The sequence below is a fragment of the Amphiura filiformis genome, chromosome 10, assembly GCF_039555335.1.
Source record: "Amphiura filiformis chromosome 10, Afil_fr2py, whole genome shotgun sequence".
In the NCBI taxonomy this organism is placed as follows: domain Eukaryota; kingdom Metazoa; phylum Echinodermata; class Ophiuroidea; order Amphilepidida; family Amphiuridae; genus Amphiura; species Amphiura filiformis.
The window spans coordinates 33,933,406-33,946,103 of NC_092637.1; the positions used below are offsets into that span (position 1 = coordinate 33,933,406).

General features: G+C 45.2%; 1 protein-coding gene across 1 annotated transcript in view; it reads left to right on the forward strand.

Annotated features, from left to right (window-relative positions):
• The window catches only part of LOC140162771 (rho GTPase-activating protein 19-like), a 36,166-nt gene that overhangs the window by 4,152 nt on the left and 19,316 nt on the right, over nt 1–12,698 (forward strand). The window contains exons 2-4 of the mRNA XM_072186064.1: nt 1,573–1,871; nt 2,699–2,797; nt 5,908–6,117. Coding sequence (XP_072042165.1) covers nt 1,664–1,871; nt 2,699–2,797; nt 5,908–6,117 — 517 coding nt within the window. The 5' untranslated portion in view covers nt 1,573–1,663. The remainder of the gene's footprint in view (nt 1–1,572; nt 1,872–2,698; nt 2,798–5,907; nt 6,118–12,698) is intronic.

Genomic DNA, 12,698 nt, shown 5'->3' on the forward strand with positions numbered 1-12,698 from the left:
TCCTTCATTTTCTCATTGTGATAAGTTCATCTCAACTTGGTGTGACGATCTGAACTCGTAGCACCAGCAGTTATTTTTTGTAATCTGTTTTCATTCCGGTTCTTCGCTAATCTTCGCTTCTTCGTGCTTTACTGTAATATTCCCTATGCATATCGTGGATGGCTTGGCCTATCCCAAATCACCCCGGCCAGCACTCTTCCCATTTTTAAATCCACACACTTTATTCAGGAACTTCATTCTTAATTTGATCATGATATTTCCTTCATATTATTCTTATTTTATTGAAGATATTTTTCATGTAAAGTAAGTTGACAATGACTGAATTCGTGCATTGGCCCGATGCATGCCACAGTAATACACGGACATTGTGTTTACAATCAAACCCGGACGCAACTGTGCGCCCCTGGGCTGACGCCATCAACGAAAGCGCCCAATTTGAACGATTTTGTTTTGTAGTTTAGGGGGTGCCAAAATCCAATCTTTGCATGGAGATTATGTCTAGCCTGGTACGCTATGCAAATAAAAAATATTCTTTTCTGCTTCCTGACATCATAAGCTTTCCATTGATATATAACTTTATTTTCAATGAGGTTCACCTTTAACAAATTCCCTCATTTCACAATTCTGCTTATGCCTTATTTGGGTGAAAGTCACTCTAGGAAGCAATTTTCAGCTTAAAGTCATAATGTACAATCTTTAATATGAATTTGGTTAATTTTTTTCAAACCTGATTTTTTGGCATATGTGTAATGTTTACACATGTCTCAACTTGCACCTAAATGGAATCAGCCAAATTTCTTGTGTTTGTAGGTAAACAGAGCAAAGTTCGACATAAAGTCATAATTCAAAGAATTATGACTTTATGTCCTCCCATAGAACTGCGTGTTAAACGGCCAAAATAACAAGCAGTGTTTCTTTCACTTTACCTCGTTGTTTCAGCTCAAAATTAACAGAAACCATTCCCGATAATTATTACTAGTATTATTTCAGCATTTTGAGTAGTACCGTATATAATGACAAATTAAAAATTTGAAGGAAATCGTACATTAAGCTTTTAATATCTTTTTCCTAAAGTCAAAATATGAGTGTTCCAAAACGCGACAAATTCAACGACACGACTCGCGAGAGCAAAAAGGGGAGGTCTGGGTGAAATTTTGACAAGCTGTATCTCCGAATCCGCTTGGAGTTGAGCGCTATTTTTTTCCATGTGTTCATTATTGCCATAGAGGTATGCTAGAAATGATTTTCAGCAAAATCTGAGGGGGTGACCTGCCAACCCATTGGTTGATTTGACATGGAATGACTCATTTTACTAGCGTTATATGTTCATCTAGCACTCATGCTACGTAAGCTTTGCCGCGCTGGCATCGCCGGTTTTGCATCCAGCTTTTTACGTCAAATTATTTTTGTTGCCTGTCCCCGATAATCCTGTTGAAGAAAAAGATTTTTTTTTTAAAACAAGATCCTGTCTACAGTATAAAAGTTTACATAGCCCCCTGATTTTTTTTCTACATAGCATGCCTAGTCATATTTGTTATGATTTGTTTTTTGTTTTTTCCTTCCCAACCCAAGTGAAGTACAACCACCTCAATTTTCGGCTGAATTTCACAATGCAGTAACAATCTCAACTCTCCTGCAACAGTACACAGCAATCAAAAACAAAATGTCAGAAGTATTCTGCAATCCACTTCACTATGTTGAAGTCATGAAACACAAGTATGCCTACACCCTGACAGACTGGTGCTGCACAGAACTCTCTCATGTGTTGGAATTCAACGGACCTGAAGGACTGGGACAGATACTTGCTGGTAACGTCAATGTAAGACAAGGAAAGACAATCATTAAGAAGTTTACAAAACCTAAGAAAAAGGGTAAGTTTGCAGTATTTTAAACATGACTTTTACATGTAAACTCTCATGTCTTGGGAATTCAAGAATATTCAACAGGCCTGAAGGACTGGGACTGATACTAGCTGATAACGTCATCAAGAGAAGGAAAGACTATGTATCACCTAGAAGTTTAGGGCCCATACCTATACAAGTGCACAGCTTTCCCCAGCTTAGCTGGGGAATCCCTCATTAAATGAGAGCTTGGCTGAGGAAGGCTGCACACTGGTAAATAGGTCTATGGGTAAGGTAGGGACTGAGTCCCGGGAATTCGAGTCCCGCCCGGGTAGCCGAGAGTACCGGGCAGGAATTCCATGCCCGGAATCCCCGGATACCCGAAATTGACCTAAAAAAAAAAAAATTGCATGATGTTTTGTGTTTTTATATATATGAAAATTGATAGTTTGTATTCATGTCATATACTTATTAATGATATCAAAATGCATTGAATTTGAATGCATTTTGATATCATTGATAGAGTATGACATGAGTATCAATTTTCATATTAAAAACACAAAACATCATGCAAAATTTTTTTTTTTTAGGTCAACCATGAATGCATTTAGGCCTAGGTCCAGGGACACTACAAAACCGAAAAATAAAAAAACTTGCTAGCGATTTGAGGCTGTGCCCAATGAAATGCGCAAGTGCTGGCGTAAACTGCTACATCGGTGTAGAAATAGTTACAACGTTTTTGTGTCGTACTAACCAATTGAATACAGTGCTCAGTAGTACACTACATTTGACTTGATGAGGTAAATATTAACTGATTTTGTTGTCTGTTTTCGCTTTTGTTGTCTTTTCATGTGCAGTTTATGAACCAATCCACACGGACACAGGAATCTTTGGTGCACCGTTGACATCACAGGCATTCTGTCAGACTAGACAACTCATTGATTTTCTTAGAATGAGTAAGTTTTCATGGCAGCACAGGGCGTTCATCAAGGGCAAATATAAACTATTAACCTAGACCCTATCAGCCCTCGAATTAACCCACGGCACCCATGGCATTTTGCCGTGGGTGCCCATCCCCACTGCCGTAATGCCCTCAAAATATGTCCTTTACCCAAGGCAGTCACTTGCCATGCCCTCTAATGAAGTTGCTGTCGGTGCCTCAGCCCTGCCCATTCATTATAAAATCATCTATCTATGTTTGTGTGTGTTTTCTTCACTTTTGAGAAATTGCCTTGGTGCCCTTCTCAAATTTTCAACAGTTGCCATGATGCCCTCTTGAAATATTACAAACTGCCGTGCTGCCTTGCCTTTTCAGTGAAAATCCAAGGCAATTATCAACTTGCCCTAAAAAAGTTGCCGTGCCCCTTCAGATCCTTAATTCGAGGGCTGGACCCTATCTAGTCTTGATGCGTATTGGTTGCATTGAATTAAGGACAGGGAAAATGTGCAATGCGCAAAAAAACCTGCAGAAATGCGCACATAAATTGGTAAATCACACATTTTAGGTCCAAACACAAATAACCATTTTTTCAAGTGCTCATTTTCCAAAAACTTGAAGTTTTCACTAAAATCATCTGCAACACAATCATAAAGTATAGAAAATAGGCTGTTGCAAAAAATTGCAAGAAAATTACTAAGAAAAAAAGCAAATTTTTTTTTAAATATTGCAAATTCAAACTTTTTGGGGAGAAAAATCACGCATTTGGATAAGATTGCGCATTTCTGGTGTGTGCATTTTGCTCTCAAAAATCATGCATTTTCTGTATGCTTATATTGATTTTACCTCCCAGTTATGCTGGTTTCATAAAGTTCTGTCATTGCAGACAAAAGGACACAAGCAAGTCTTTTTTTAGTCTTGCGATTAGCTGATACGTTATGTGGCAAGCAGCATGAAAGTATGATGGCCATTTAATGACCAGGTGCTACATTTAACCTGAAACTGTAGCAACTGAATTTTCCTGTTGGTTATATATGGTCATTTTCACGGTAAAGGGTGTAACTTTTGATTTTTTAGGGTCAAAATTTCAAACCACTTAAATATATTTCTGTTTACTGAAATCATGCATAGAAGCAACTTAATTTCAAGTAAAATAATGTTTCAAGGCTTAAACCTTTTGATTTCTAATAAAAATTTGACATTTGCATAACATTTTGGTTAAAATCTAAGAAAAAATGTATTTTACATAACCTCAGAAAATTTTGACATGAAAGCTGGAATACATGTGAAATTCCATTCCAAAGCTATGTTTTGCTATGTTTGTAATTGCAGTTTTGAAAATTTTTAACATCAAGTGTCATTTACAATGGAAATTTCCAAACCTTAAACATATTTTTTAAGTTTTAATTGGGTTCCTAAAATAATTTGAATGTCTAACTTCATGTACAAATACTACTTGATGAAAGGAACCTCCCAGCCAAGTTTCACAGAAATTGGAGTTATTTTTTAGAATTGGCAATTCAAGCGATTTGTGTTTCGGAGGCTTCAGTTAACAACACAGGTGATCATAAAAGTAAAATATTTAGCTAACTACTACAAGTTGACATAAAAAATAGGTAAAAATATCACAATTACTAATTTTCATGCTTTGCTTCTAAGTATTGAATTTCAGTTGTGACAAAAATTAAATTATCACAGCAAGTCATTTTTTGTTTCGAAGCTTCATGTTAACAATTGTTAAACATTGCAGAAGTAGTTTTTTGAAAACAACAGTGTTGGGATCATCTAAGCTGTTATTTTCTTGTGTGTATTGAATCAATGATTCTATGCGGCAGATATTGTAGATTTATCACACATTAATTTTTTCACCCATTTGTTAAGTATGGTGTTTTTTGCATATGAAGCCTCCGAAACAGGCTTTTTAAGGTATCAGTATATTTTTCAAACATTAACCATAATGTCAATTTTTTTTTAAATTTATGACATTCTGCACATATCAAGTAATAATTACAATGCAGATATCAGTATGAAACACACCAATTTAGATATGCATAGATGATAATTAAGTTTACTGTTGTTTCGGAGGCTTCAGTTGTTAACGGAAAGTTTGTATTGGGTCCCATTTTCAAACGGTGATATATATCTCCACGATTTAAAAACATGTGACTTGAGGATCTAGTTTGCTACATTTTAATAAATAGATTGGATGAGCTCTTTTATTTATATTTGCACAAGCTTGCTGAACAGTTTGTTTCGGAGGCTTCAAAAAGTTAACGGAAAACGGCTATTTGAAGTCAAGATTTTATAAAAATTTTAAAAGCTTGCAAATCGGCTAATTTTTGTTACCCATTTCAAGTTAAGATAACAACTGTTATGAATCAAGAAGAAGTGAAGAAATAACCAAGAATTATGAACCAAAGCTACACCCACAAAGTTTGTTAACAATTGTTAACGGAAAATGAAGCCTCGAAACGATAAATATCGAAGTCCGGTTCTCAAAAATACAGGGCCGTTCACAATTAAATCTAATGTGGCAGTGTTTACTGAACATATGACTGTACTTTCAGGATAAGAAAAATTATCCATGAACTAACTGAAGAAAACACAGGGTTTTACAAAAATGTTACTGTTTTTTATAGTTTTTCAAAATGGCAATATTAAGTACATTTAAGCCTGCTAAAACTGAACGCAGTAACTCCCAAAGCTGATTATGCTACCCAAGGTAGCTGCTAACTAGATGACTTATGTGGCCAAAAATTATGGAATTCTGTGGCTTTATTAGAACACTACGGATTAAAATGTTAAAAATCCAAAGTTACACCCTTTACCGTGAAAATGACCATATAGCTGTTAATAAAATGTAAAATAAATTACAAGTTGTGAACTTTTGGTAAAATCACTCCCTGAAAGTTATCTGTTGGGCTATTCCAGTTGAAATCCTACACCCCCATGGAAGACATATATTGACCTAATCGTCCACACAGGGAGTACTAACTTCAAATGGGGTTACATGAATGGACTCCATTTGAAATCTACTTCCCCTGTGTGGGAGATTTAAGGCATACTGTCCTCCATTGGGTGTAATGATTTCAAGTTGACTAGCCCTTATTACAATTATTTTTATTTCAGATTCTAGTAAAGAAGGGCTCTTTAGAATACCAGGAAATTCAGAGAGACAGCGTCGTCTGAAAGCCAAGCTGAACAGTGGTCAGCTCATCGATTTGAACAATGATGAATTCACAGCGCACGATGTAGCGTGTGTACTGAAAACGTTCCTAGGAGATTTGCCAGAACCAGTTTTGACTGAGAAGCATTACTTAGCACATGTACAGGCTGCAGGTAAGGGGGCAAACTGAAAGATCAATGAATTCACAGCACACGATGTAGCGTGTGTACTGAAAACGTTCCTAGGAGATTTGCCAGAACCAGTTTTGACTGAGAAGCATTACTTAGCACATGTACAGGCTGCAGGTAAGGGGGCAAACTGCAAGATCAATGAATTCACAGCACACGATGTAGCGTGTGTACTGAAAACGTTCCTAGGAGATTTGCCAGAACCAGTTTTGACTGAGAAGCATTACTTAGCACATGTACAGGCTGCAGGTAAGGCGCAAACTAGGGTTGTTGATTTTTTATTTTTTTTAATCAAAAAAAAACAAAATTTTAATCGGATTTTTTTGATTTAAATCGATTCCAAGAACTGCTATACCCCATGATAAAGTCAAAAGTGTACCAGTGGAATGCTAATGCACAATCCTACCAGGTACATGTATTTACAAAAAATCAAAACATGTCTTCAATAGTCCAAATAGAACGTTCCAGAAAAGCCATTGATGTGAAATTGGTAAGTACTGTTATTTAATAGGCAGTTCATCCCCAGGCTCCTTCTAGTCTTCAGTGATAACACATGTATACTTCCTTGTAATGTTCTGGTTAAAAGTACAGCCCTGCGATGAGATCAGTTATTGATCTTACTGAGCACAGTTAGACCGGGAATAAAGGCAGTACATATTCTTTGTTCATTGATTTGTAAAAAAGGTAAATTATTCAAATTTTGTACTCACCCATTCTAGCCTGGAATTTTATTGAACAGCACAACCTTACATTTTGCTCTTCAAGTATTGAACAGGCTAACCAAAAGTCACGCTATGTGTAAAAATATGGTAGTTGCACGACGAGTGAACTGTTCCAGGGATGCAAGTTTTCAGGATTTTTACAGAATTCAGGTTTTTTTGTAGTCCAGATTTATGCAGACTCAGTACACCGGTCGATCTTACCGCTTTCCGATGTTGATTAAGATACTTCTTGCATCGATCCCGAGATGCGGAAAAACCAATAGTCATTTTGTCCCACATAAATGAATAAATAACAAAACCCCCGATCCCCGAGTGGACTCACCCATTCGGTGACGTCACACACGATAATCATCCCTTATCCTCCTTGGTTTCTAGATGAGATAGACGTGTGGATTTTTCTTTACCAACGCTAAGTATCATTACGAACCAAAGGATTTAGAGATATACAGTTTGTTTGTTACACCTGAGGTAAAAACCAACCAGTATAGTACGCTAGGGAGATAGTTTTGACGACATTTTTCGACTAGAAAAGTGACAAAACGATCCAAAAACTTAGCTTGTATGAGTGTTTCCGTCAGATACGGGACACACGTTTTTTCAAAATGGCCGCCCTTAGGACGCCATTTTATTTTTGTTCTCACGTAAAACAACTATAGCAGACTAGTAAGTTACAATAGATGTTTGTACAGTACTGTGTATACATGTATGGTGAGTGATTATCGCTATGTTTATGGTGTGCTCTATCGTTATATCTTTCAGTACGCGCCTGATGACGAGTTACTGCTAAGAGTTCGGTGGGTTTCCGAAGGGACCAGCCTGACAAATCTATACCAAAAGGTTTTCAGTTTTTCATCCCTTTGTACATATATTTTTATATCATACCACTACATCAGCGACAGCCCCTGTGCGTGTGGGTCTGTTTATTGGGCTTGAGCTTGTGTTCGGGGGGGTAGTGCTGTACGCTCCCCGTTGCTACAATGTCCAGGCCTTGTCAATCATGCCCTTCCCTTGTGGCAGAGTGGGACCCGCATCCACTCTGCTACACCCACAGGGATTGCTCTAAATCAAATAAGTGTGCTTCCTTTTGCATAGGCTTATCGGACATCCACTTCGAGGATTTAGAAAGTAGCGCTGCTTGGGTCTTCGACACAGACAGAAGACGAAGACTAAGAAACAGAAGCCTACAGGTAAGATTGATATGGTAGGTACTAGCGCGGCCGGCAAGGGCCACGCTAAGGTAACCTCTGGGGCTCCGGTCCCGGCAAGCAGGCGGACCCTCCGGGACTGCTAGCGAGCCCGAAGGCCTAGCAGCCAGCGAAAGCACTGACTTAACGTCTAAGCTAGTAGCAGGCAGCAGGGCGGTACTTGCCCTAACAGGCGAGTACCAGTCTACCAGTGAGATCTCTAGCGAGTTTCTTGCATGTGGACACCCGTCTATTGCTGGCGAACGAGCGGGTCTAGCACCCGCGGAAGTAGCCGGCGACGGACAGTATGCCAAGGGTACCCCGGGCTTGCCTGGGTTGAATCCTAGCATACAGCGTGCAAACGGACCTCCGGGCTTGCCTCGGCCGGTCTGTAGCACGCAGCGTGCCAGTGGAACCCCGGGCTTGCCTGGGTTGATCCACGGCACGCAGCACGCCTTTTCGCTCCCCGCAAGGGTCGAATGAAACGTGCATGGGTTTAGCAGAGACGATACCGGGCTAACGCTTCGGTGTAGTCTTAGCAGAACCAACTGGGGTTGTCACACGGCAGCGCCCATGGCGGGACCGCCGAGTGATGCCCTGGGCCTTGGAATGGCTGCCGGCTGTCCTCCGGGACTGGCTAGCGGCTATACCGGGGGCGGGTTCGCAGTCTCTCACGGGACAGCGACCCAAGTGCAAACGGTGGCAGCTACCGAGACGAGCTACGGCTCGACTTCAGTGGTAGCCACTTTGCACGCGACCATAGCTGCCGTGAGTGGTCCGCCACACACAGCGACCTTGGGCGAGGCTCAAGAGGTTAGGGTAGGTAGTTTGAACAGCCTGGCTGATCAACAACCCACTTATGTCCTCGAGAGCCAGCAGAGCGTGGGTGATCCATTACAGTCAATGGGTCAATTACCCTCTTCTGATCGATCACTATCTATTCAGCGCAGCCTGGCTCCATTGATTGATACTGCCTATTCAGGTAGCGAGGTGACTGATCGAGGGTATACACGCCAGCTACCCGTGATACTAGGCAAGCTCCTTTTAGCCAAGGGACAGCCAGTATAGCGGGGTACCCATACACACGGCTTGATCCTCTAGCGGGGAACGCTGTGAGGCATGGGTACAGTGGTACGCAGCCGGGAGCCCTACCGGGCACCTACGCTACAACCACGCAGGTACCGCAGTACTCGTCCTGGTTACCACAGTCTCTGTGGCAACAGGGGGGGGGAGGCGGTACTGGTACTGCCGTTCCATGGGGTTTCCCTGGTGGCGGATCCTTTCAGGGTCAGCTACCGACAGGGTATACCCCGTGGTATCCGCCGCAGGGTGGTTTCTTCCACGGTCGTAGCACCGTGGTCACGTGCCGCCTAGCGCTGGGCAAGCAGTACCACCAGTTGTTACCCAGCCTGGGCGGCGAGTGGCTAACCCTGATACAGCTCAGGGTAGGCCGCACGCTGCTATGGCTAGGGCGACAGCAGCGAGAGCGTGCGGATCCCGGGGTGCTATAGCTAGCATCTCGGGGTCTAGCGGGAGTACTCCCTCTTCTGCTGGTGTTCAGTTGGCTAGCCACTCGGTGGCGACACCTCCCTGTCCACCTTCAGATGCCCGTCGTCAGATCTCTTCCTCATCAGAGAGTGAGTCAGAGTCTGAAGGCGAGGGAAAGGAGTCGGAAGATGAAACCAGTAGCGACTCACAGTCTGATGAGGCTGTGCAGCTAGCTTCAGGTATCCTTCCCCGCTTCCCGTGAGGAACTCGCTAGCAATGGTCTGCCTGCGGACACCGCTGAGGTGATGAGCCGTGTGGCCCAAGGTTTGGGCCTGGCTTTCTCTCAGGAGGAGTCCGTTCAGGAGGACCAGGGCATCCTTTCGGTAGGATGCCCAGCTAGCGCGTCCACACAAGGGTCGCCCGCACTTGCATTCCCGGCGGACCTCAAGGGTAGGTTTCGTAGGGCTGTCAGGCTCGCTGGAGCTTCGACGCCGCGTGCTTGCACGCTTCCACTGCGTGTTTCGCAGGAGGACTACGAAACCTACCTCAGGGTCCCTGACATGGATCCAGACGTTGCCAAGCGCCTGCCGCTAGCGGCCAAGGCGCACGGGTCGTTCTCCCCCCAGTGGGAGGAGGAGCTAAAGCTCATCGATAAGCGAGCACGCTCACTTATCAGAGTCTCTAGCGCCGCTACCACGCTTGCCGAGCACCTCGGTAGGAAGGTAGCGAACGACCATGGGGCAACGTCGGAACTCTTCCGCGAGGTTAATCTGTTAGCGGTGCTAACAGCTAACCTCAACGAGAGTTCTATGGGCCTAGCCCATAGGATGTCATCTCGCCGCCGGAGAATGCCTGTCTGTCCCTCCAGTCAACTTACGGCTCCGACTTTGCTGAAGCAATGAAGAAGTCAGACTCGGTGGGACAGGGGCTACTTTTGGACAGGCCTTTTGCGCTACGGTGGAGGACCGGGCAAAGAAGGCCACCAATGAGAGCACTCTGAAGAAGTCAGAGGCTGCCCTGACCAAGGGAAGGGCAGTAAGGCGAAGAAGAAGCACAAGAAGAAGAAGTCTTCTAAGCGTTCTTCAGCGCCAGCTCCGCTACAGCAGGACGCGCACCACAGTCTACACCCGAGCCCGAGGCTACTCCAGCACCTCCCAAAAAAACTGGGAAGCGCAAGAGTAGTGCTGGAGCGTATGGCAAGCCCCCTAAGAAGAGCCGTTCTTCTAAGGGTGGCAAACCAGATCGGTCCTGAGGGCACGGCGGTCGACAGTCCATGCCGGCAGGTTTGGACTTCCCACAGGGATTCCCCTGTGGGCGGCCGCTGTTGCATTACGCCCAGAGATGGCATGCCATCTCACCGGGCGCCTGGGTATTGTCAGTGGTCAGTGGGGGTTACAGGCTGGAATTTACCAGCCACCTCTCGTTCGCCTGCACAATTCAGAGGTCCACGGTAGTGCCGCCAGACGGCCCCCAGCGCCGGGCACTACTGTCAGAGGTCACTCAGCTTCTCACGAAGCAAGCGATTGTCCCGGTCTACCCCCTTTCACCAAGGGGTTTTGGAGCACTTTTTTCTGGCTCCAAAGAAGACCGGCGATTGAGGCCATTCTGAACCTCAAGCCGCTGAACGAGTTCATCAGGCCCAAGAGGTTCAGAATGGAGACTCTCGCTCGGTGCTAGCCTGCCCCATCAAGGGTATGTGGGCGGCATCGCTAGATCTCTCGGACGCATATCTGCATGTTCCGATCGCACCTCAAGATCAGAGGTTTCTACGCTTCAAGGTACAGGGTCAAACTTACCAGTTTCGATGCCTGCCATTCGCTTGTCCACCTCCCCAGAGTGTTTACACTACTGGTCAGGGCGGTGGCAGCGCATCTGAAGCGCAGGGGAGTCAACATGTGTTGCTACCTGGACGATTGGTTCATTTACGGACGCACCCCACTGGAGACACAGTGTCTCGTGGAGTTAGTAGTCCGTGACGGTGCGGACCTGGGATTTCTGATCAACGCCAAGAAATCCAATTTGGTCCCGACGCGAGACACCACTATTCTTAGGGGCCCAGATCAACCTCAAGGAGGGGATCGCGGCGCCCGCACCCGAGAGGGTGACGAACATGGCGAGGTGTGCCCGACTCTTGGCCGAGTCAGCGGGGGCACCCGCTGTGGCATGGATGAAGGTTTTGGGCCTTATGGCCAGTATGGTAGACCTCGCACTGCACTGCCGCTTTCACATGAGGCCTATACAACTACACCTTCTAGCCTTTTACAGGCCCAGTCGTCACTCAATATCCCTCGCGGTTCCGATGTCGGAGATCGCGCGGGAGGGACTCTGGTGGTGGACCCATCAGCCCAATTTGACTCAAGGTGTCAGGTTTCCTGCACCAGCGGTGCGCCACGTGAGTGACGACCGACGCCACAAAGCTGGGCTGGGGGGCCACATCCACGGGACTCAGTCTCGGGCCTATGGTCGGCCACGGAGACGGAGTTCCCTATCAACCTTCTCGAACTGTGGGCCGGGGAGAGCACTCTCCAGCATTTCCAGAAGGTGATCCCCGGGTCTCATATCGTTGTCCAAACGGACAACACAACCGTGGTGGCCTACCTCAACAGACAAGGGGGGCACCAGGTCACCACGGTTGTGCCTGCACGCACTTCGCCTGATAGGGTGGTGCAAGGCCAGGCAGGGGACGTTGGGAGCGATGCACATAGCGGGAGGCACCAACATCCTCGCGGACGATCTGTCACGAGGAAAGGTGTCGGGACCTACAGAATGGTCCCTTGCTCCGCAGGTCGCCCAGACGATCTTCGAGGTGATGTACCACTCCTCGATAGATTTGTTCGCATCTCATCGAAATCATCAGCTGCCGGTGTACTGCTCGAGGGTCGCAGACCCACAGGCATTCGCCGTGGACGCTCTGTCCGTGAGACTGGGGAGGAATGACTGCTTACGCTTTCCCCCCGATCTCACTGCTCGCAAGGGTGGTGACCAAGATCGGGAGGGAGGATTGCAACGTCATTCTGATAGCACCGTTCTGGCCGAAACACCTGTGGTTTCGACCGATGGTGGATCTACTAGCGGCACAGCCGCGAGTACTCCCCGAGTTACCAAATCTACTCCGGATGCCCGGAGGAGAGGTACCAAGTCTACCACTAGAGCACCTGCAGTTAGCTGCATG